The sequence below is a fragment of the Capricornis sumatraensis genome, chromosome 3, assembly GCF_032405125.1.
Source record: "Capricornis sumatraensis isolate serow.1 chromosome 3, serow.2, whole genome shotgun sequence".
NCBI lineage: Eukaryota > Metazoa > Chordata > Mammalia > Artiodactyla > Bovidae > Capricornis > Capricornis sumatraensis.
The window spans coordinates 83,068,864-83,089,515 of NC_091071.1; the positions used below are offsets into that span (position 1 = coordinate 83,068,864).

The 20,652-nt window shown below is 41.4% G+C and overlaps 1 protein-coding gene across 3 annotated transcripts in view; it reads left to right on the forward strand.

The window, feature by feature from the left end:
* The window catches only part of ACVR1 (activin A receptor type 1), a 125,768-nt gene that overhangs the window by 100,604 nt on the left and 4,512 nt on the right, over positions 1-20,652 (forward strand). For all 3 annotated transcript variants that reach the window (XM_068968570.1, XM_068968569.1, XM_068968571.1), the window contains exons 6-8: positions 519-665; positions 8,440-8,715; positions 12,796-12,993. In XM_068968570.1, coding sequence (XP_068824671.1) covers positions 519-665; positions 8,440-8,715; positions 12,796-12,993 — 621 coding nt within the window. The remainder of the gene's footprint in view (positions 1-518; positions 666-8,439; positions 8,716-12,795; positions 12,994-20,652) is intronic.

The window sequence follows — 20,652 nt, forward strand, 5'->3', positions numbered from 1 at the left end:
AATTCACCAATTTGGACTCTTAGAGAATGCCTGTGTTGATACATTATGAAGGGGAGGAATCACATAAGCTATTCAATTTAGCCACATACATGTTTCTTGGTTTTCATCAACACTGAAGTCTAATAATGTATACCATTTCCTGAGTCTTACTAACTTTCATGTGCTTTTACAAACCATATGCATTTCATACCTTTTAAGAGAGGGATGTAAATGTAAACTCTGTAGCTAGCAGCTCATTGTACAAATGCAGGTTCTGAGAGTGTTTAATGTGATATCACAATAGGCTGGGGGGGGGCAGTTTCCACCTTGCTTTCGGATGTCTTTACAAGCAAGAGGTAGTGGTATTTATCAGGTTGGTCATAACATCTTACAGAAAAACCCAAATGAACTTTCTGGCCAACCCAATATATTCCCTAGTGGCATTTTTGCAAGGGAGGGGTTGAGCGTGGCGGGCACAGTGTAAATGGTAACCTGTCCTGTCCTCCTGCCCGGTGTCACCTCTGCGCTGCTTTCCACAGGGAAGGGCAGGTATGGCGAGGTGTGGAGGGGCAGCTGGCAAGGGGAGAACGTCGCTGTGAAGATCTTTTCCTCCCGGGATGAGAAGTCGTGGTTTAGGGAAACAGAATTGTACAACACTGTGATGCTGAGGCATGAAAATATCTTAGGTAAGTACACAATTCCCTCATCAATTTTTTTCTAGAAAGAAATAACTGCCTGCCTTTGCCCTCTCTGATTGGGTGTGTGTGAATGTGCAAGTCTCTCCTGAATGGTGACATAGGGACCGTCAGCATTTATATACACTGTTGAATTTTCCTTTCACACCAATCTCTTGTTTAAATCTGCAGAGAAGCTAAGTTTGAAGATTCTCTGGATGATGAAAAGGAAATTGTTATTGCTAAGTCTTCCTCTGCAGGTTGTTATTTAAATAACAAAAATTTGCCCCATATTGTTCACTTCAAGGCTTCCTCCGTAGTTCTGCTTACCCCACCCTTTTTGAATATTTATTACTTGAATCAAGCTAAGAAAGATCTTTGGACGATTTCCTAGAGATTCATAGCTCCCAGGGACATCATAATTAAATGCACATTCCTTCAAACAAGGCATTGCTTTTTAAAGCCCAGATTTAGAGAGGGATTTAGCATACATTTTAATTTGGAAACTAAAGCTTGGAAACATTTGTGAAATATGTGGAGAGCTGATTGAAATACTGCTATGGAAGTATAAAGGGTTAGAATATTTCTTTAGTCCGTCGACTTCTTTTTGAGGAGTTTCTCTAAATGTGTTTATACTAATACCTGTGCAAGGAGTGCTGCCTGGAGTGCTTCTTTAATAGTGGATGTAAAGTATCCATAGAATCCGACTCTTTATTATAGGATAGTGTGGGCTACTTCATGGCTGTTGGGTTGGGTGTGGCTTATAGCAAGGCTGCTGCCAGAATGCACTTCTGTTCCAGCACTGCCAGTGTAGTGTTTGCTAGTGTGATAATGAAGCCTGAGTCACTCCAGTCCAGTCCAGTCGCTCAGGTGTGTCCGATTCTTTGCAACCCCATGAATCGCAGCACGCCAGGCCTCCCTGTCCATCACCATCTCCCGGAGTTCACGCAGACTCACGTTCATCGAGTCCGTGATGCCATCCAGCCATCTCATCCTCGGTTGTCCCCTTCTCCTCCTGTCCCCAATCCCTCCCAGCATCAGAGTCTTTTCCAATGAGTCAACTCTTCGCGTGAGGTGGCCAAAGTACTGGAGCTTCAGCTTTAGCATCATTCCTTCCAAAGAAATCCCAGGGTTGATCTCCTTCAGAATGGACTGGTTGGATCTCTTTGCAGTCCAAGGGACTCTCAAGAGTCTTCTCCAACACCACAGTTCAAAAGCATCAATTCTTCGGCGCTCAGCCTTCTTCACAGTCCAACTCTCACATCCATACATGACCACAGGAAAAACCATAGCCTTGACTAGACGGACCTTAGTCGGCAAAGTAATGTCTCTGCTTTTGAATATACTATCTAGGTTGGTCATAACTTTGCTTCCAAGGAGTAAGTGTCTTTTAATTTCATGGCTGTAGTCACCATCTGCAGTGATTTTGGAGCCCCCAAAAATAAAGTCTGACACTGTTTCCACTGTTTCCCCATCTATTTCCCATGAAGTGATGGGACTGGATGCCATGATCTTCGTTTTCTGAATGTTGAACTTTAAGCCAACTTTTTCGCTTTCCTCTTTCACTTTCATCAAGAGGCTTTTTAGTTCCTCTTCACTTTCTGCCATGAGGGTGGTGTCAATCCGCCTATCTGAGGTTATTGATATTTCTCCTGGAAATCTTGATTTCAGCTTGTGTTTCTTCCAGTCCAGTGTTTCTCATGATGTACTCTGCATATAAGTTAAACAAGCAGGGTGACAATATACAGCCTTGATGTACTCCTTTTCCTATTTGAAACTGGTCTGTTGTTCCATGTCCAGTTCTAACTGTTGCTTCCTGACCTGCATACAGATTTCTCAAGAGTCAGGTCAGGTGGTCTGGTATTCCCATCTCTTTCAGAATTTTCCACAGTTGATTGTGATCCACACAGTCAAAGGCTTTGGCATAGTCAATAAAGCAGAAATAGATGTTTTTCTGGAACTGAGTCAAGTTGTCTGCAAATCATGGTGTGAAAGTTGTTCGATGCTTGACTCTTACCGGTTTGATGGTGTGTTTCGTCTCAGGACCGTCTGTTTCTGGTGTCCTTTTCTCCTCTTCCCCTCCCCGCTGGGCCCCAGGCCTCACCTAGTTCTCCTCGCTTGTGCCGCTGCTGTTGGTCTTGCCTTTCCAGTCCATCTTGTGATACTAAGTTATCTTCCACTGGGGAGCTGGGACGCTTCTGCTCAAGATGTCTTTGACTCTCATACTGCTTGCAACATCTGTGATGTCTGAGCCCGGCATTCCAGGTGCTCCGTTCTGAGGTCTCAAGGGGTCCCTGCTGCTTCCTCTATACACGTGCCCACACGCAGCCACTTCCGGTGTTTGCTATTTCTCGGTATCGTCCATGCATCTGTCATGTGGCTGCTGCTCACCCACTATCCCCATACCCCCGCTCCAGCCACCCCTTCTTGCATCGAAACTTCTCAGTTCCTTCCGGACTCTCCCAAGGGCGCTTACCTCTACTCTTCTGCCCTGCTGTACTTTGTACCTCCACTAGATAACCCTTTTCATACACTGCCTTATACTGTAGTTTGTGTGTGTGTTACAACAGTAACGATTAGTTACCGTGCAGTAAGCACTGCTGCATGTCATGTCCATTTTCTCATTAATCCTCACCTTGACTGTAGAAGGGTAGATACTCCTGTTTTCCTGGTTGTAACTGATAAGGTTTTTGTTTTAACACCCAGTCCCAGGGACAGTTCCCTGCATGTGGTAGGTGCTCAGTAAATATTCATTAAATTGGATTTAATCATTCTGGGAATTTGAAAGCCACCTTTGCAATACAATTCATGGGAAAGAAGTTAGGTTCCCTCAGTGTGATCACAGAAGGCAAAACATCGTCCACTTGTTACCCAATGATCCTAGGAAATTCTGAATTAATGAGTTCTGGTACCCTCATCATAATTACAGCTACATGGATTAATTTTACTGTGTAGTCAGTCCCTTTAGTTGAGAAGGCACATAGAAAATGTACCACCTTTTTCAGTTTAACTTCTTCTTTAGCAGCTTTTTGGATGTAGAGGCTTGGAGGTTTTCTGTGATCATTTTCTTTTCTATCAAAAGAGCATATTGTTTTGAATATGAGATCATGATTTCCCCCACCCCTGAGTACTGCCAACTCTAGCCCGCAAGAAATACATAATTGTACACACACATACACACACAGTTCTGGGCCCTCACTGTTTATCTCCCTAAAGCAATCAACTCTTTCTTCTGCTTTGTTTGGTGCAGAAGTCAGCAGGTAAGTGAATGATGGGAGGCTGTGTTATGGTGTTTGGAACAGTGTCTGGGAGTTTGGGAAGCTGGTTTCTACTCACATAATTAGAGGCCCACCATGTGACTCTGGGCCAGAGTTGTATGTTTCTGAGTATCCTTTTCCTCATCAATAAAACCAGGGAGATTGAGTTAATGTAAGAATTTCAGTCCAAAACTTATTTTTTGGCCAAGCTACACAGCCTCTGGGAAGTTCACTGTCCAGGGATTGAACCCTGTCTGGTAGTGAAAACACTGTGTCCTAATAAACCACTGGATCACCAGGGAATTCCTGTCATCTTACATTCTTTTTTTAAAAATTACGGTACACATGATATCACTTACATGTTAAATCTAAAATATGACATGAATTTATCTCTAAAACACAAACAGACTCACAGATGTAGAGAACAGACTTGTGGCAGCGGGGAGTGGAGGATGGTGGAGGGAAGTATTGGGAGTTTGGGACTAGCAGATGCAAACTTAAATATAGAATGGGTAAACATCAAGGTCCTACTCTATAGCATAGGGAACTATATTCAATATCCTGTGATAAACAGTAATGGAGAAGAATATGAAAAAGAATGTATATATACGTACAACTGAATCACTGTGCCATACAGCAGAAATTAACACGACATTGTACTTCAACTATCCTTCAAGAAAATAAATTTTTAAAAGAGATTATAGCACTAAAAAAATTATGGTACAGTATCCATTAAGTTGACTATTTTAATCATGTAAGTGAGATGTAAGTACATTCATATTGTGCGGCCATTACACTCTCCATCTGTAGAAGTATCTCATACTCTTAAAAGGTACTGATTCACCATTTATTGTCAGAACTTTTCTAGACCAACTGGAAGGAAACTACCTAAAAGATACTAAATTACAAAATTTGGGGTTGTAATTGAACCCGGAGCTATTTTGAACTATGAGTAACCAACTGTACTTGAACACTTACTGTGTGGTATGCATCTTACAAAGCATTTTACCTGTACTAATTCTTTTATTCTCACAGTAACCCTTTTAAGTATAGGACGGTGCTGTTCATATCTTAGAAATGAGGAAACCAAGGCGGTGATTTTCTTTATATTTAATATAATCTTTTAAAAATTTTTTCTTTTAAATTTTTAATTGGAGAATAATTGCTTTACGATGTTGTACTGGTCTCTCCTGTACAACAGTGTCAATCAGCCATAAGTATACATATGTCCCCTCCCTGTTGAGCCTCTCTCCCAGCCCCCAAGACGGTGATTTTATGTGACAGAGGTGGGCTCACCCAGCTCAGGATGGTGAGCCATGTGAATTCCTAGTAGTGCTGCCCTGGAGCCTAACACTCTCAAACCCTATGCTCCACGGCATGCTGACCTCACTCCTCCACGGTCAGAGCTGCCTGGCGTCTGGTTCCCACAAGAGCTGCCACTCAAGAGGCTCACAAGGGTACTGCTTACCTCACTTAAGAGTTGGGTTTTATTTTAGTTCTTGAGGAGCCCGAGAAGATGACTTTGGCTGTTCTGAAAGAGGCTTTTGCCCTAATCACTTTCTCTCTGTGTTATGAACACATCAAATGGTTGGGCCAGACTTCCAACTTATGGGCACCTGTTCAGTCTCCACTAACAGTAGAGGGCTTTGACTCAAACTGCAAACGCCCCATAAAATTGCTCTAGCATGTTGAAGCAAATGTAGTTACAAATTCACACTTGAGTGGTAAACAGCGTTTAAAAATCCTACTTATTTGAAAGTCAGTTTTCTTGAAGGTCTAAAGCATAATTAAGGGCCAGGAAAAATCCCTTTCTGAGAACCTGGGGACTTAGAGAAGGTGAGAGAATGAATCTTATTTACTTATTTATTTAATTAATCACTCAATCAATCAGATGCTGTTCTCCCTTGGCCAGAGGAATCAATAAAGGCTACACAAATGTATCACAGTGATTTAATTTCTTTTGAGTGATGCTTCTATAGTTTGGGATACTCATTTTTGAGAAAGTCATTAAAGATGGATATCATGTGGTATAAAATGATTAAGCAGAAACATTTAAAAATTGAAGTATAGTTGATTTACAATGTTGCATTAATTTATGTTATACAGCAAAGTGATCTATTTATATATATATACACACACACACACACACACACACATTATTTTATGTGTTCTTTTTCTGTTATGGTTTAATCTCAGGATATTGAATATAGTTCCATGTGCTATATAATAGTGTATTCCCTGATGGCTCAGTGGGTAAAGAATCTGCCAGCAATGCAAGAGACAGTAGATGCTGGTTAGATCCCAGAGTCAGGAAGATCCCCCGAAGGAGGAAATGGCAACCCACTCCAGTATTCTTGCCTGGCGAATCCCATGGATCAAGGAGCCTGGTAGGCTACAGTCCATGGAGTCACAAAGACTCAGACACAACTGGACGACTAAGCACCAGCACAGCTATATAATAGGACCTTGTTGTAGCAGAAATCTTTTCTACATCTAAGTGCACAGTTTGATTTATGTTGTGGTCAGCTAAGAGTTCCAAGAGCATCAGCTATGGGGACACAAAGGCTGGAGAACTGAAGAGTGAGAGACTAAGGCTGGCTGTGGGGACCACCTTAGAGGAAGAGGGAGAAAGATGAAGATTCAAGGTGCAGAAGTGTTATTCAGTTCACTTTACAGATGTCCCATGGGTACAGATGTCAGGATTGTCTTTCTCTGAGTAGAAGCCAGCTTGTCTGAAGGCAGGATGAATTGGTAGGGAAGAGAATGGGTTCTAGAGCCAGACTGCTGGCTGGCTTGCTGATGTTGATGTCAATGACCTTAACGTTACTGGCCTTAATGTCAGTAACATTACTGCCCTTAGTGTCAGTGACTTTAATGTTAGTGATGTAATCCATCCCGTTCATGTGGTTGGTTGTTGGAGGATTGTACATGAGGTGTTTAAACCTGTGTCTGGCACACTGCTACTTCTCACTAATCAGTAACAGCTTCTGTTGATGATGATCAAATTAGGTACTTTTCTCTGTTCCCAGCACTTTCTTATGCAAGGTATGGTGCATCAGGGCAGCTAGCATCAAATTTGGAGTTAGCAACTTAATAGCTGTGTGATCCTTGGCACCTCCCAGCAGCAACTCAATTATCTGTAAAATGAGTATAATGTTATTTATCCAACTGGTCTATTGAGAAAAATCCCAATTTGTGAAAATATTATAAAAATCAAAATTTCTCAAAGTGTTACAAATTTTATATAAAGTACTTCATCTAAAGGAAAGCATTTTAAGTGTTTTCCTTTTCATTCTTTCACAAGTCATTTAATTCTTCAAGTCTTATCTTTTTTTTATTTTTATTTTTTGTCTTTTTTTTAAAAATCCCCTTATATTTCTAAGTTCTAAATTTCACTCTCCATCAAGTGTGTTCATAAGGCATAGATCTATAATGTTAGGAAAGCATCTCTGTAGCAGAAAAGACAGGTACACTATTTCACAGGTTAAGAAGTGCCTCTGACTTCAAGTTCCTTCAGTGTGCTGAAAAGTTCCCTCAGAATGTCTAGAAAAGTTTCTTCTTTCCTCTGTATCTACATCTTTCACTATCTCACTTCTTTTTAAAAACATTTTATTGAAGTATAGTTGACTTACAGTGTCATATTAATTTCTGCTTTACACACAGTGGCTCGGTTATACATATAAATTGTCATATTCTTTTCTTGTATGGTTTATCTCAGGATGAGTCTCTCACTTCTTTTCGAGACCACTTCAGTAGTCACTTCTTGATGGAAGCCTCCCGTAACATCTAGTCTGAGTTATTATGATTCCCTGCTCTGGGCCCCTGTTTGTCCTTTGCACATATTAGTATACAGTAAGGCTGTTTTCACATTATACTGTAATTTTTCCTTTTCAAATCTGTGTTTTCTAGCCTGCAAATAACCATCATCTTGATTGCCCTGTGTGACTGACGAAAAGGATGCTTGTTATATTTGATAGATTCCTTTTTAAATTTAATGAATCAATCAGCTATTTAATATGAACTCACCCCTTGATTTTACAACAGAGACAATCCAAAGAGCCTAAATGAGTTGTCCAATATTACACAGCAGATCACAGGCAGATCGAGACTGGAACACAGGTGTCTAGGTTCTAGGTTTTGTGTTCTCTCTGGGTGGACGATGAATGATCTGTGCTTGGAATGCCAGCATGATGAAGGGTTTGACACTATTACTGTGGTTAAGAACAAAGATATTATTCCTATCTGAATCTTAATGCAATGTAAAATATTTTTAAAAGGTAAAAAAAAAATTTTAAGGATTATTTACAATGGAAGTGAATATGAAAATTTCCTATTCATTAGCAGTGCCTTTTGAATGCATTAATAAGTACATTCTGTTTCTCTGCTGATGCCTCTGTAAACCTTCTTTCATGGTAGTTGATGAGTTTAATTATTTTTGTCATGGGTGCTCTCTACTATATGGGTCACTGTTTCTGTGTACTAAAGCTGTAATGTGGAATTCTCACTTGTCTGTTAATTTTTGTCTCCAGGTTTCATTGCTTCAGACATGACATCAAGACACTCCAGTACACAGCTGTGGTTAATCACACATTATCATGAAATGGGATCGCTGTACGACTACCTTCAGCTTACTACTCTGGATACAGTGAGCTGCCTGAGAATAGTTCTGTCCATAGCTAGCGGTCTCGCACATTTGCACATAGAGATCTTTGGGACCCAAGGGAAACCAGCCATTGCTCACCGAGATTTAAAAAGCAAAAACATCCTGGTTAAGAAGAATGGACAGTGTTGCATAGCAGATTTGGGTAAATTTTTTAAAGTACTTTTTAATTTACTGTTTTTTAACTTTTGTCATGTTCCCTTTTAGCTGGGTTGCATCTTTTTCTCTCCTAACACTGTTACGAAAAATTTCAGGAATGCAAATTGAAATGGCCTCATGGTGAACACCTGTATATTTACCACCTAGATTCTCCCATGAACATTTTACTGTTTTCACTTATCCAGCCTCCTATTTATCAGTACACCTCAGTCTTTGTACATTTCAGAGTAAACTACAGGCAAAAGAGCCCTTCTTTCCAGTGGCTTCAGCATACACACCACTGTATCATCACTGGAAGTTTTTGTTTACTTTTTTCTTTTCAGGTCAAATTTATACTTCACATTAATTGCACAGATCTTAACTCTCAGAGTTTTGACAGATGCTGTAAAGTCCAAATCCCTGTTAAGATACAGACCTTCCTATTACCTTAGAAAGTCATTTTGGGCTGGTTCAGTTCGTTCCTGCCCCAACCCAACCTGAGAGGCAACCACTACTGGTGCTTTCTGATTTCACAAGCCTTTACAGAAAGTAGGTACACAGTTAAATTATATGGAATGAGTTTATCTTTCAAATGGTATCTAAAGTTGTTCTTCTGTAACCAATGCAAAATTATATAAATCAAAGAGGCGGGGGAAATCCCCAAACCAATTTACCATTTGCTCTGCTGAGATATCTCATTCTTAGGTAGTGGAGTGATTCTTAACGTAACTTTAATTGCATTATAAATAAGATTATTTTCATTTACAGTGGCATTCTATATAAAACCTACTTACCCTAGACCCCTAGAATATTGGCTGAATGATACGCTAATGAGAACTGAATTGTAATATTGGGTCTTCATTGCAGTGAACTACTGGGGATGCCCACTCTACTTGGATAAAAAATGTTTATTTTATTTTCATATCATTGTAGGACTTGTAGATATGCTAATAAAGGTTTAGGCAGTATGAGCTCTAATTATATAAATGATAAAATTGTTTGTTATTAAACACAATATTTGACATATCAGAAAACTTTATTTATTTTGAATCCCTTTAAAGTCCTTGTGCTCATGTTGAGAAATTATTTTACAGTGTTTTCCGAGTATGAGAAGGCATGCCACTAACATTTTTGTTGTGGCAAGTTGTGGTGCAGAAGACTGTTATGACTATGCCAGGAGTTATGAAGCTAAGGTGATTTGTGTTTCCCAGTTATTGACCCAGTATTTTTGTGCAGGTCCTTTCATCTGTTTACCTGCCCTAATTGCTGACCTGCTTATACTCAGTGCAAGAGTGGGGGAGCTTAGCAAGGGGGATTTCAGTGTTTGATACTGTGCCTGTACTTATAATAGTGTGTTCATGTATTAATTCATGTTACTGAAAGTCAGTTATACCTCACACGATTCTTGTGTAAGATTCAGAAATTTTATAAATGCTTTGCAAATAATCATTTAAATGGTAGATACTGTTATAGTCCAGAGACCAAGGGAAGATGGGCAGACTGAGGCAGCTGTTGGTTTTGGTTTATGGGACTTGGGAGAAATTTGCAGCAAAGTCAACTGATTATTTAATTACATTTATTTTGGCCTACAGCCCTCCACTTGGATTCATGGTTTCAAACACAACTTTGTATTTTAAGGGGTGTCCAGGGAAGTAGATCAGTAGTACAGGAGATAGTTCCTATGCAACCACAATTTATATTAGCTTTTTACTTTATACCTAGAAATTAAGAGTCACAAGTATGTTGTTATTAATATTGCAAAACTACCAGTATTTTAGCAAAAATACCAGTATTGTATTTTCCTAACTTTTGATTATAAAAAAATTCAAACATAAAGACTGAAAAAATAGTTTGATGATCATTCATATCCACAACACCTAGATGCAACAGTTATTAAAATTTTGCCAAATTTCCTTTATCTATATGTGGCTGAGTATATATATTTGCAAATTCATTAGAAGATAAAACTGTAGACATCACAATTCTTTACTCCTAAATGCTTCAAAATGAACCCCTTAGAAATACTTCCCTTGCATAATCATACTTTATCACACCTAAAAGTTACTGATTATTCTTTAATATCATTTACTGTATCCATTTTCAAGTTTTTCCAGGTTTTTGAAATAGGAATTGAGGCACATTTCATTTGGTTGGTTTGTCTCGTTTAGTTAGTGTAATTACTGATTATTGGGAAACAAATTACCTCTAAAACTTAGCAGCTTAGAAGAACACAAATTTATTATCTCACCCAGTCAAGTCAGCAGTCTCAGAACAACTCGAGTCTATGGTTCTGGCTCCTGATCTTAGAGGGGTAACAGTCAAGCTGAACAACTTGGGTCTATATTTCTAGCTCATGATCTTAGAAGGGTAACACTCAAGCTCAACTCAAGTCTGTGGTTCTGGCTCAGGGTCTTAGAGGGGTAACAGTCATGCCGTCAGTCAGGGCTGCAGGCATCTGAAGGCTTGCTTGGGGCTGGAGGAACCTCCAGGGTGGCTCACTCATATGACATGCTCGACTTCTTATCATATGGTCCTGTTTACTGGGCTGCTGGAGTGTCCTCCAACATTATGAATGACCCCAGAGAGCAAACAGGGAAACATATGTCTTCTATGTCCTAATCTTGAAAATAACACACACTTTTTCTGCCATGTTGTATTTGATGGTCCAGTCCCTGCTCAATAAGAAATTGAGTTTCCCCTCTTTAAGGGAGAAGTTTCAAAACACTCACGGGTATATTTTTAAACCACCACAGCTAGCATCTCTATGCCTATTTAAACTGCGCTTGTTTTGTATTCTGTTATCTTGACTATTTGGTTCTGGAAATGGTGGAGGGGCATATATGATTTGGGAAATGTTCATAGTAGCTATGGAATCTTAGGATTGATTATAAAATTAAGGGAAAGAGGAACCAGTTGCCGGTGTCTCTGGTAATTATTAAGGCTGAGATGACATCCATGCTATCTCCCGGCTTTATATGGAGTCGTCATCCCACCCATTCAGAGCCATGGACTCGGGGGAGAAGCATCCTCCACAGATGACCTGAGGGATCCCTACTGGGATACAAAGGTTTACACAGCCTGCTAACTCCACTCTGGCAATTTTCATTATTCTCAGTGTCAGAGACAAGATCATCTTCAGTTGGTCTGCCTATGCATCAAAAATTCCATTCTCAAATAAACCATGCCTGTATCTGTCCCTTGGTCTGTGAGGAATGTGGGTCTCTTTAGTTGGCTGATTAATTCTGAAATGAGTCATGGCTTAAGAAAGTGCTTAAAAACCATTTAACATGAGAGCTGTGCTTTGAATCTGGGGTCAGCTTATTGTTCTCTGTACAGGTGGCTGTTGAGAAAAAAGCCTGTGGGTTTGGCCCAGGTTACTGTTCAGATGGAGCTTTCCAGGTGGCTCAGTAGTAAAGAACCCACCCATCAATTCAGGAGACATGGGTTCGATCCCTGGGTTGGGAAGATCCCCTGGAGAAGGAAATGGCAACCCACTCCAGTACTCTTGCCTGGAGAATCCCATGGGCAGAGGAGCCTGGCAGGGTACAGTCCATGGGGTTGTAAAGAGTCGACATGAATGAGCGACTAAACAATAACAACTGTTCTGATGAGTGGTCCTTTTTTAGGGACAGAGCAGGGCCCGGAGCAGTCGCCTCTTTATGTAGTGATAACTTAGCTCAAAGTCCCTTCTTCAAATGGTTTGAAGTATGTTTGGAGGCCAGTGGGAGCTGTGCTGGAGCTGAGAGCTTCTTTTGAGGCTCCCATTTAACAAGTGAGTCTGTTTTCTTGTGGATTTTGAACACCAGCTTCATGTTGGTTTGGTGTATTATTTACTCAAACCTTTTCGTCTCTGAGGTTCCTATATTAATTTAATACACCCAGGATGTTTCTGGCATCAGCTCTATTTCCCGCTCTCAACCTAAGTCATCACAACAGCACTCCAGGGATGACTAGGGGTGGTGGGGGGTGGGAAATGTGGCAGTCACCTTGGATGCCACAAGAGGGCGCTGTTGACCAGGTTGGGTTGAAAAAACCTTCAGCAACCCTCTGTGAGAAAGGGTTGACACTGTTGTCTCCTTCCTTTTAGGCCTGGCAGTCATGCATTCCCAGAGCACCAATCAGCTCGATGTGGGGAACAACCCCCGTGTGGGCACCAAACGCTACATGGCCCCTGAAGTTCTCGATGAAACTATCCAGGTGGATTGTTTTGATTCTTACAAGAGAGTCGACATTTGGGCCTTTGGACTTGTCTTGTGGGAGGTGGCCAGGCGGATGGTGAGCAATGGTAGGTAACTGATCTCATATAATGTTGTCCTTGTCTGAGTCCTCTTGATCCTGCTACCTTTGAAAGGGCAGAGGGAATATTTAAGTCCACATTGTTCCATGAATCATATCTGTGAAGCTGTCGGCATTTATATTTGATTTATGGCTGGTCGGTGGAAGGCGCATAAGGGCAGTCTGTTTTAACTGCATAAAAGGAGATGGTGGTAGAAAAAGTATTTCTGCAAAAGACTACGTATTCCTTGATTGTTGGTATTTTTCCTTCAGTCCGTACTTTCCTTCTTTCCTCCATCCTCATGATTCTGTCTTGCTCCCATCCTTCCTCCTCCTTTGCTCTTTTCCCAAGTGACGTTTATCATGAGGAGAATGCTCAAGTAAATCTAAGGGTGAATCTTGCTATTTTAGATAAGTTTCCTTCTCAAGTCTGGATTATTGAGAAGAGACTCAGATTGCACACTAGGAATTCACTCCTTTGTAAGAAGCAGGCTGTACTTGCTGAGTAAGTGAAGTTGACATTCAGGAAGCTCTGAATAGGAGGCTCATCCTGGTCCTCGTATAAGGAAGTTTCATGAAATGGTGGTGTTGCCTTATCTGCTAGGGAAGCACATATTTGTCGAGAATTCTTAACCTATATTCCCTACCATAACCTTTCACCTCCATCTTTCTTATTAGCCAAAAACACCAAAAATGCACTATTGAACTTTAAGTTAACTGCATTCTGGAGGCAATACCTATTCTCAGTCATGTACAGCATGTGTCTCATCTACCCACAAAGTGGTATCAGAGCAGCATCTCTCAAATCCACTAAATTGACCTCTTCACACCTTCACAATTGGAAGTCTTACTTCACAGAGGACACATCTGGAAATTGTTCTTGGAAAGCAAAAGAAAATGCTATATGTTTAAACTGATACTCATTTTCAGGAGATGCTCTGCCTTCCTGGGACCCACTAGGATCCTAGATTTAAAGTGTTAGAGAATGCGTGGAGTCGCTAACACAAGCTCCATCTCACCTTCCACTGATACTTTCTTACAATGATTGGAATTCTTGGGGCAACCATAATTTTTGAGAATAACACAGCCAGAGAATAGGAGGTTCTGTGAGAGAAGTGGAATTGGGGTAACATAGTTTTAGTGTGTAATAATTTAAATTGGCAAGCCTTTGGGGTAGCGTTCCCTCCTCCGCCCCACCCCCAAGCAGAGTTTAACAAACTCTCTAAGGGTATCAAAGCCCTTGTTTCACATTAAACATAAACACACAAAACATAAACACACAAATATTGTAACCTGACAGTTCTTTTAAAGTTTTTTCTTTTTTTTTTTGGATGGAGTCATGAACATTTTCTTGGTAATTGTTTCTCAATTGTTGGGAGCTACTGACTTGCGTTTTGTGCCATTCAAGCGCCTTGAGAATTGTTTGCAACAGAGTGATTGTTTTGCTGGTTTATAAAGTTCTGTCTGAACTTTGCCTGAAATTGCACAGCAACTTCATTTCCCCCATGCCCCTCCCTAATAATTCTTGAGAGGCTTAGAACTGAAAATCAAATTATAATTAGTTTATCTTAAACACGTTAGAAAAGGATTGGTGTCATAATAAACCGTGTGATGGGAAACTTGCCCCAGATGAAGAGGAAGTTAATGTTCCAAGGCCAGGATGGTAGCAATCCAGCTGTGGGTGCTGGAGCTGTGCCAGGCCAGCCTGTGGATGAAAGCCGAACTTGGCAGAAACTCGGGACTTGGGCTTTGTAAGAACTCGTGTTGCAAATTCGTTCCCTGTGTCACAGGCTTAAACCCAAATGGCTTTTGAAGATCAGCTGTGATTAATAGGAGTCAGTTGGAAATTAGAGTCATTGGTTTAAAATGTAGCTCAACAAATAGTTTTCTCAGTCTGTCTTCTAACATTATTTCTGAAAATCGTGAAGGGTAGAGGGAGAGAGACTATTTTGGATGTTTTCTGATTTACTGATCTCCTACTTACATCATGGTTTAGATTGTTCTCTGTTTCCTAAAATTTTGTGGGTTGAGCTCCTGTTCTGTGGTTTGATTTTTAGGGGGCGGTAAGTCTCATTTTAAATCAGCCACTGTCCCTTGACAATGACTAATTTGGTATTTTCCTCTTTTCTCGAGTTTCCCTTCTCCCATGAATATGTACATGCACAAAGACAGAAATTAGTTTATCCAAACTCAAACTTGTGAGTGTTCAAGGCTGCTTGCAGATAATCTATTCATATTGAGTAGTAGTATTATCCCCAAACAGAAAAATGAGTAGGATTTGCCTTTGCCTTCCAACGTTCATGTTTTTTTCGCCGCCTTCTTTGTGCAAGCATGTATATATTATATATTTTACTTAGTTGTAATTCTGTAATTCTTAGATATAATTTGTATCTTTCATTTGTGGTTTTTTAGTGTTAATCTGTTTTCATTTTTGGTCATATTAATGGTCAGTTCATGAATTTAACTGTTTCCATATTGTTAGATATCCTGTCTCCTCCATGTGGGCCAATAGTAGATGTCTTTGTTCATATAACTTTTTCATTTAGGGAATTATTCTTAATTTGAAACAAAGTAGACCTATTAGGTCAAAGAATATGGATGTTTTTATGACTTGACACATATTGCCAAATTGCTTTCCATAAGAGTTGTTCTAATTTACAATATCCCGCTCACCCCAGGGTGTGATGTACCTATTTCACTTTCTTACTAGCTTTAAGAACTGACATTAAAAGGATATATATTTTTGAAATTATTGCATATTAAATGTACCTCGTTTAAATATATGAATATCTTATCTTAGGAAGGTCATTATCATTATGCGTCCTTTGAGTTCCTGAGTCTATTGTAAAAATTGATGACCAGATAGTTCTCTTGGAGCAATATGATCCTCAAGTGAACCATGAGTATAAAAATATGTTGCATTTTATATTTTCATGGGAACTTTACATTTCTTTGCTACTAATAATAAACTTCATGCTGTGTCTGTACAGGAAATGAGAGTTCAGTCCGTTTTCACATCTGAAATTATCTCAGTAGTATCTTTTGGAATTTACTGTTTGTGTTTAGTTTGATACTGAATTTGGAATTGGTCAGAAGGAAAACCATTTTCTCACCATTTCTGGGTGAACTTTCTATGTGGATCCAAGGCAGGGTTTTGCTTGGATCACTAGTGCTTAAGCTGCAAAGTGTGCAGTAGGATCACCTAGAAACACAGACTACTGAACGCCCTTCCCCCGCCCACCCCGCCGAGTCTCTGATTAATAGGTCTGGGGCTGGACCCAGGATTTTGTTTTTTAGCAGGGCCCCAGGTGATGCTGTGCTGTAGTCAGCGACTGTACTCTTGAGATCCCAGGTAAAACTGGAACATATTCTATCAGTCTTAATCAGGCCAGGAAATTAAGACTGTCCCTAGGATGCTGATAGAGCCTGTGTAAGCAGGATTTCTTGGTTTGTGTTCTGATACGTGAAACTTGCTCTCTCTTCCAAGCCAAAGAAGGGTCCCTTTGTCCTTTTAGTCTTGTAGCTAGGGCGTGGCCTTTCTTTCTGGAGTTTTGCTACTTCTCGGGCAGTACTCTTCCTTTCTTCCTTTAATATACAGTTATGCAGACACACTACTTTCTCGTTACCTGGATTCAGCGTGACATGGAGACAGAACTTGACATGTGGACACCACAGGTAAGTGGGTGCATCACAGCTCTTCACTTGTGCCATTTAGCTTTGGGGCTAAAATGGGGATCAAAATACCTCTAGTAGCCCCAGCCAGGCATCCTGCAGCTGTTTCTTCTTGGGATCAGAAGTCCTTTCTCTGAAGCCTCAGCTTTCAGTGTTTAGAACCCTGTATGTAGAAACAACAGAGCTGTGTTGCTCTAATACTGTGGTCATCTTCTGCTTTTGGCTTTAAAAACTGAAACGATCTTCATTGTCCCTCCTTCGGCACACCTTTGACTGTAGCGTCATCCCAGCAGCATGAGCCTCTGTTATACCCCTCGCGTGTCTCCTCTTCCCTGCCCACAGGAGGGTTCTGCAGACACGCTTTTGTTGCCCTGTGACTGGCTTTACTTTGTGATGGAATCCAGTGTGTCAAAAAGCATTTGTATCTTCTTGAAAATACCCTGCTGGCCAAGCTACATCTCTTAATGGGGTGTGGACTAGGAAATACTTGTTAGAATAAGCTTGTGTTTGGCACACATACTTTGGAAAACCGCTTCTGTGAGCCCTTGGGCTTGCCAAGGAGCCATGTGTGCATCCAGCTCCTAAGCACAGTGGGCTTGTGTACAGAAGCCATGACTCGATTTTCGTCAGCAACCTAACATCCAGCGTGTTTCATGATTTTATTTCACTACTTCAGTGTCTATTAAGGCTTGAACAAAGGGGAGAAACAGAGAACTTTTTAAGTATTCAAGTGATTTCTTTCAGGTTTGTCTGAGGCTTTAAGTGTGGGTTTGGGGCAGGAATATGGAGGTGGAGTAGGAAGGAAGGATTTTTTTCCCTTGATTCCTGGAACTTTATGGCCTTGAGTTAAAGGTCTAGACCAGACGAGGGCAGTCAGTTGACCTCACGACAGAATAACGAGAGGCGAGCAGAACTTTACTGGGTGAAATTTGCTGCTTACCAGTCTCTCTTCCTCGACACACCTTTCAGAGCAGCCCTCCACCAAGGCACACCTCTGTGATGCCAACCTTCTAACAGCCCTGGCATCAAGTGAATGATGCATTCCTCTTGTAAGGCCTCCACAGCCAGCAAATGCTTGGATCTCTAGTGGAGCATCTCCCTCTAGGTTGAGGTATGTGAGACGTAAGGTGTCTGGTCATAGCTTAACTCAGAACATAGCCGCGCATCTCTCCTAGGCCCTTTGACATCTCCTCTGACAGCTGTAACGTTAATCAGTATTTTTAGTAGGGCTCGATGGGGCAGCCTTCTCTGCTGAGGCGCTATTTCTTTGCTGGGAATCCCAGTAGCGGAAATGACTTTTTTACAGATTTCAGATGATGCATTTAGTCTTGACTTTGATGTACACGGTTCCGCAGGCCCATGAACTGGAGTTGGGGTGGTGGGATGAGGTCATCGCTGCCAGACGTGTACTTTACTTAGCAGAGAACAGAGCTGTCCTTCCAACTGTGCTCCTGTTTCAGGAAGGGCACCTCCCTTGGGGAGAAGGACGGCTTCCCAGCAGGTGTGCCCTGCTGGCTTACAGGTGTGACTCTGAAGTCTCTGGCAGTGAGGCAGGATCAAGGGGGACTGGGACTGGAGCCCCTCGGCGGTCACCGCCTTGGCTGTGAGAGTGCCATCCATTTGCCTGTCCCTCGTTTTTTATGTGGGCCATGGCGTGAAAACTGTGTTTGAATCCCTCCTGTGAGGCGTGTGAAGCAAAGTAACACAAGTAGATTTTTTTTTAAGACAAGGAACATTTTTCATTTATTTTTTTTAAAACATATTTGTTTGGCTGAGCTGCGTCTTAGCTGTGGCATGTGAGATCTAGTTTCTGACCAGGGATTGAACCCTGGCCCCTTACGTTGGGAGCACAGAGTCTTGGCCACTGGATCACCAGGCAAAATAGATTCATGTTTTGAATCTTCCTACCATGAAAAAATGCGTCTCTGAAAACAGTGCTTCCCAAGATTCTTTCATCCATGTACCACCTTTATGATCTTTTTCCTATCCAAGTGCCACTTGGACCATTATTTTCTTAATTGTTTGAAATTTTTCAAACATTTCTTTTTAAAAGGAAATGAATGTTACTGCCAGAAGTGGGAACGCCAGTATCCCATGGCATTAAATGGAAGATAATGTTAAAAATGCATATACAGTTATTTAATTAAGATGAAAACACATTTTGTCTGTGAACTGTTTTCTTACAGGTCATCCCTGAAAGGAAACACTGTATTAACGTAGAGATTTCTCAGCAGCCAACCATCAAGCACTCTGATTCAATGTAAAATGGCTTTAGTTGTAATGTTCTGATTTCTGAAGGGTTTTATAATTCCTGTAGGCATTAACTGTTAATGGTAGCACTTTGTAAGTATGTAGGTGCTGGGGATTCTGCTTCCCTCACCTGTCACTCGGATGTGTCCACCCAAGTTGTGAGGCAGTGGGGAGAGTGAGCCCACTGTTGTGATGAGATGTACGCACTGTCCCATTTGGGGCTTGTTGGGAAGAGATATACAATACAAACAGTGAAATGGATTCTGGTTTGTCATTAATTAGCAGTGTGCTTAGACAAGTACATTTTCCCTGAGTGGTCCTCAGTTTCTTCTGAAGGAAAAGAAGGCTGTGATCTACCTGACTATAACATTGCATGGGTGTATTATTTTTTTCTTTTAATTATTGGATATTGGAGTATAATTGCTGTACAGCACTGTGTTACTTGCTGCCATACCATGAAGTGAGCCAGCCATATGCATACATATATCCCCTCTGCCCCTCTCCCACTCCCCATCCCACCTCTCTAGGACACCACAGAACACTGCCCTCAGCTCCCTGTGCCGTCCAGCAGCTCCATGCATGCATCTTTGCCTCACCTTCAGATTGTTCAGATTATAGCTAAATCTACAAACCCTTATCTGCAATTGAAAAAAATCCCCAAAACTTCGAAAGCCAAATGGTTTGAGTATGGAGGATCACAAGGAAGGCCCTGTTTCTGGATACTTGCATTTTCAGAAAGACCTCTCTGGTGTTTGATGTGGTTTGAAGCCCTGTCCAGGGCATTCTTGAGATCGTGATGTGTCCTTTACAGGTGTTAGAACTAAGGCCTGGCAATAAAGGCTTCTACTTAGAACCATGCAGTGAATTAATGCCAGGGATATTGTTGGTATATTTGCCCCAGAAAAAAATATCACTTAGACATATGTCCAGGAATAAAACTAATTGCATAAATCAGATACACATGTCCAAAGTTGTGGGGGAAGAGGTTATGGATAATTTCTCTGATTCTTTCCATGGCTCTTAAAGTTTAACACCCCTCCCCCGCCGCCCCCCCGGGTGAAAAAGCAAGGCCTGGCAGGCTCTGTCCCTCCTTGACCACCTTGAGGAGCTCCTCTCCGGCTGTGCTTCTGGTTCCTTTGTTGCTGTACCACTCCTTTGGCACTTGAAGTACTTTGTATTTTTAGTCCCTTTTGCTGAGTGCACGCTGTTCTCTTCACTGGCTCACGATTTGGCAGTTGCTTATTGGGTGCTACTGTAAAAGGACTGGAAGTCCACTTGTTTTCTGGCAGAAGAGGAATAGTTGTAAGTAACTTCCTGCCTCGACATGAGTCACTTCACAGCCTAACCTTGACCTCTCACCCTCCCCACCACATGTGTACCCATATCAGCCAAGGGAACGTCCCTGCCCCTCTCCAACATGGAAGGATCATTGGAAACCCCTTGTCTTTGTTCCATATCCCCTCCTGTGCTCCGCCGGCCTGGAGTGCCCCGCCCCCCCCCCCCCCCCCCCCACCCAGGCCCTTGGTGTGTTCTTGTCCCATAGTCTTTCTCGACAGCTCATCTCTCGGTTCCCTCAAGTCCTGGCTCCCAGAAAGTTTTTTATGTTTCCATGGCACCAGGTTTATGTCTGGTACTTACACCACACAAGTGGTGTGGTTTAATTCTCTAAAACGCCCTGAGCACCATGTCCCCCACCTCTTCTCCCTACTCCTAGTTTGTATTTTTTTCATATCTTCTTTTCCCATTA